The sequence below is a fragment of the Penaeus vannamei genome, chromosome 27, assembly GCF_042767895.1.
Source record: "Penaeus vannamei isolate JL-2024 chromosome 27, ASM4276789v1, whole genome shotgun sequence".
NCBI classification, from domain to species: domain Eukaryota; kingdom Metazoa; phylum Arthropoda; class Malacostraca; order Decapoda; family Penaeidae; genus Penaeus; species Penaeus vannamei.
Genome location: NC_091575.1, coordinates 2,491,247 through 2,493,746, shown reverse-complemented (window position 1 = coordinate 2,493,746; position 2,500 = coordinate 2,491,247). Strand labels below are relative to the sequence as shown.

The following is a 2,500-nucleotide window of genomic DNA, read 5'->3' as shown; positions in this document are numbered from 1 at the left end:
AGATGCTATTATGGTTTTTGGTTGTATTTCTCAGAGGAAAACTAATTAATAAAGGCCAAGCCCAGTGAAGTTATTGCTGAACTCAGTAGTAGAGTTGATATATTTATTTTTTTTATTAATTATATTTTTTTCAATGTTTTGCCTTTGAGTTGTTGAGTAAATATGAGTAAGCATTCTTTGAAAGAGCAGGCTGTCAAAACAATTGCAAGTGGTAGGAGATGATATTAATGTGATTCATTTTAGAATTTAAAGAAATGTTCTGAGGTTTTATCAATTTTCCTTTTTTGTGACATTTAATAGGTTTCATGTGTTAGCCTAATACAGGTAGTTAACTATAATTATTTGATTTTAAGGTGATACAAAAGTGTATTTCACATTGTGAATTTTAATCTCTTCCTGAGCTAGCTATAATGCAGTGGTCTGTATTGCCTGACCACTCTAAAAAATTGCATTGATTTTTGATGCTTTAGTATGAATTAAGTTTTATGTTATATTTTGATATAATACGAGTATTGAGTGTATTAGCTGTATTTTTAACTTTAATGTTTTTTCATTTTATGATATGGTTATGGGCATTTAACACCAGCATCAGTTAAGGAGCATCAGTATGTGCTAATGTACATATTGTGCTGTAACAAAAGATTTTAAAGAATTTACACTAGTTCATGAATAATAGAACTTTACTTTACTCTGTGATGAGGAAAATAAATAGATAAATACATGAGTTTATGCACCCCCCCCCTCCCCACCGATATATACAGAGCCAAAACATTCTTGTTTTTTAATTTCTCTCTTCTTGAATTACAGGCACAGAGACCAGCCACAATGAACTTCAACCGTGACAGACGACCAAAATATCAGCATCCTAAAGGAGCACCTGATGCAGACCTTATATTTGGTCCCAAAAAGATTAGATGAGGCGATTCAACTCTCTTTTTATCTTCTATCAAACTTTTCTGTGTGATCAGATATTTGGTTATTCTTTTAACTATGATGCTTTTACTTCAAAGTTTTCAGATTTGAAACAGTAAAATTAGTTTTGATATATTATGGTCAGTGTTGTGGTTCTAAAGTCATTGCATTGATAGACCAATGTCACTGCTTCTGCAGTATTAGACCATCATGAATTTGTATTAACTTCCATAAAATGTACTTTTTATGCAGTGTGAAATCTGGTATTGCTACAATTACCTGCTTTTTTCTTATTTTGTTTTACTTTGCATATATCACAGATGATGTCCTTTGCTTTTGCAGCTATCAATATTTTATTTTGATATTAGAGCTGTAAGCAAATTTACATTGATGGTCTCGTTAAAAGAGACAGAATGTTTCTCAATATTTTTCCATAGATGATGTTATTCCTTTGTTTCATTGTTGTAACAAGTATATTTGGTTATTGTAGTCTTCCATGTTGTGGAATGTTAATGTAAATGTGAACATATGTGCAAATAGGAAATTATTATTCACATGTAAATGAAATCTGATGATGAAAATGAAATAGAAGTATAAAACTATTTTTCACTTGTTTTTTAACCTCAAAGGTGTTGTACTGCAGGAAAAACAATATCATACTGAAATTACAAAACAGTGTACTGCAGGAAAACCAATATCATACTGAAATTACAAAACAGTGTACAGTCACTTGGAGATTGGATAAGGATAGTGTTATTTTTTAGTGGGGAGGAGTTCATCTCTCCCAAAATTCCATTTCACAGGGCAAAGAATATTTCCCCAGGGCAAAATTCCCTTCCCCCCCCAATACTTTTATGGAATAATATATTTTACCAGATTCCAAGATAGGCCATGTTTTCTATCACTAGGCCATCATACTTACATCCTCTTAATAATAACTTGGCTCTACTCCTAAGATTCTGTCACTAATCAATTGCTTCATCTTATTTGTAAACAAAGTCACATATATGTCACATTTTTATTGGATGTAATGGACTGCAAGTTGTCATACATTCTTGTTCTTCTAATTTCCAAAGACATCAGCTTTCCCTATATTTACAGATGTAAAACTGTATCAGGCCCTTCCATAATTCATTACAGTAATACAACACCTCTAGCAGTTACTAGATTTAGATGCTAGAAACAAGTTACTGGTTTTCTGCACATAAAATGGGAACCACTAAGGTATTGACTATAGGTTGGTGTCATTTTTTAAATTCTTTCAGGAACGTCCCTGACTATAATATCTTTTTCAGGTCTAGGTTTCAGTAGATAGTTAGATAGATGAACTTTTATAGTGGTACAAACATGAATGTGCTTTGAGTTGGGCAGACATCTTTTTTCCCAAGACATTGCTTGGTTGATGTATGCAATAAAAGCAAATTATAGAAAAGGAAAATTAAAGCCTCATTTTTTGTGGGTTTTCATGAAGCATATCAAGACAGGGAATGGGACCTCTGGTGCACTATCATACCGTGGATGAGTTGTTCAGAGACACTTGTATGATGGTTTTAGCAGATGTCATCTGTTTATATTATGATTTTTTTAA

The 2,500-nt window shown here is 32.2% G+C and overlaps 1 protein-coding gene across 1 annotated transcript in view; it reads left to right on the top strand.

Annotated features, from left to right (window-relative positions):
* Positions 1–1,516, top strand: part of LOC113811512 (regulator of nonsense transcripts 2) — a 2,679-nt gene extending 1,163 nt beyond the window's left edge. The window contains exon 4 of the mRNA XM_027363277.2: positions 808–1,516. Within this exon, the coding sequence (XP_027219078.2) occupies positions 808–918 (111 nt within the window). The 3' untranslated portion in view covers positions 919–1,516. The remainder of the gene's footprint in view (positions 1–807) is intronic.
* The last annotated feature ends 984 nt before the right edge of the window (positions 1,517–2,500 follow it).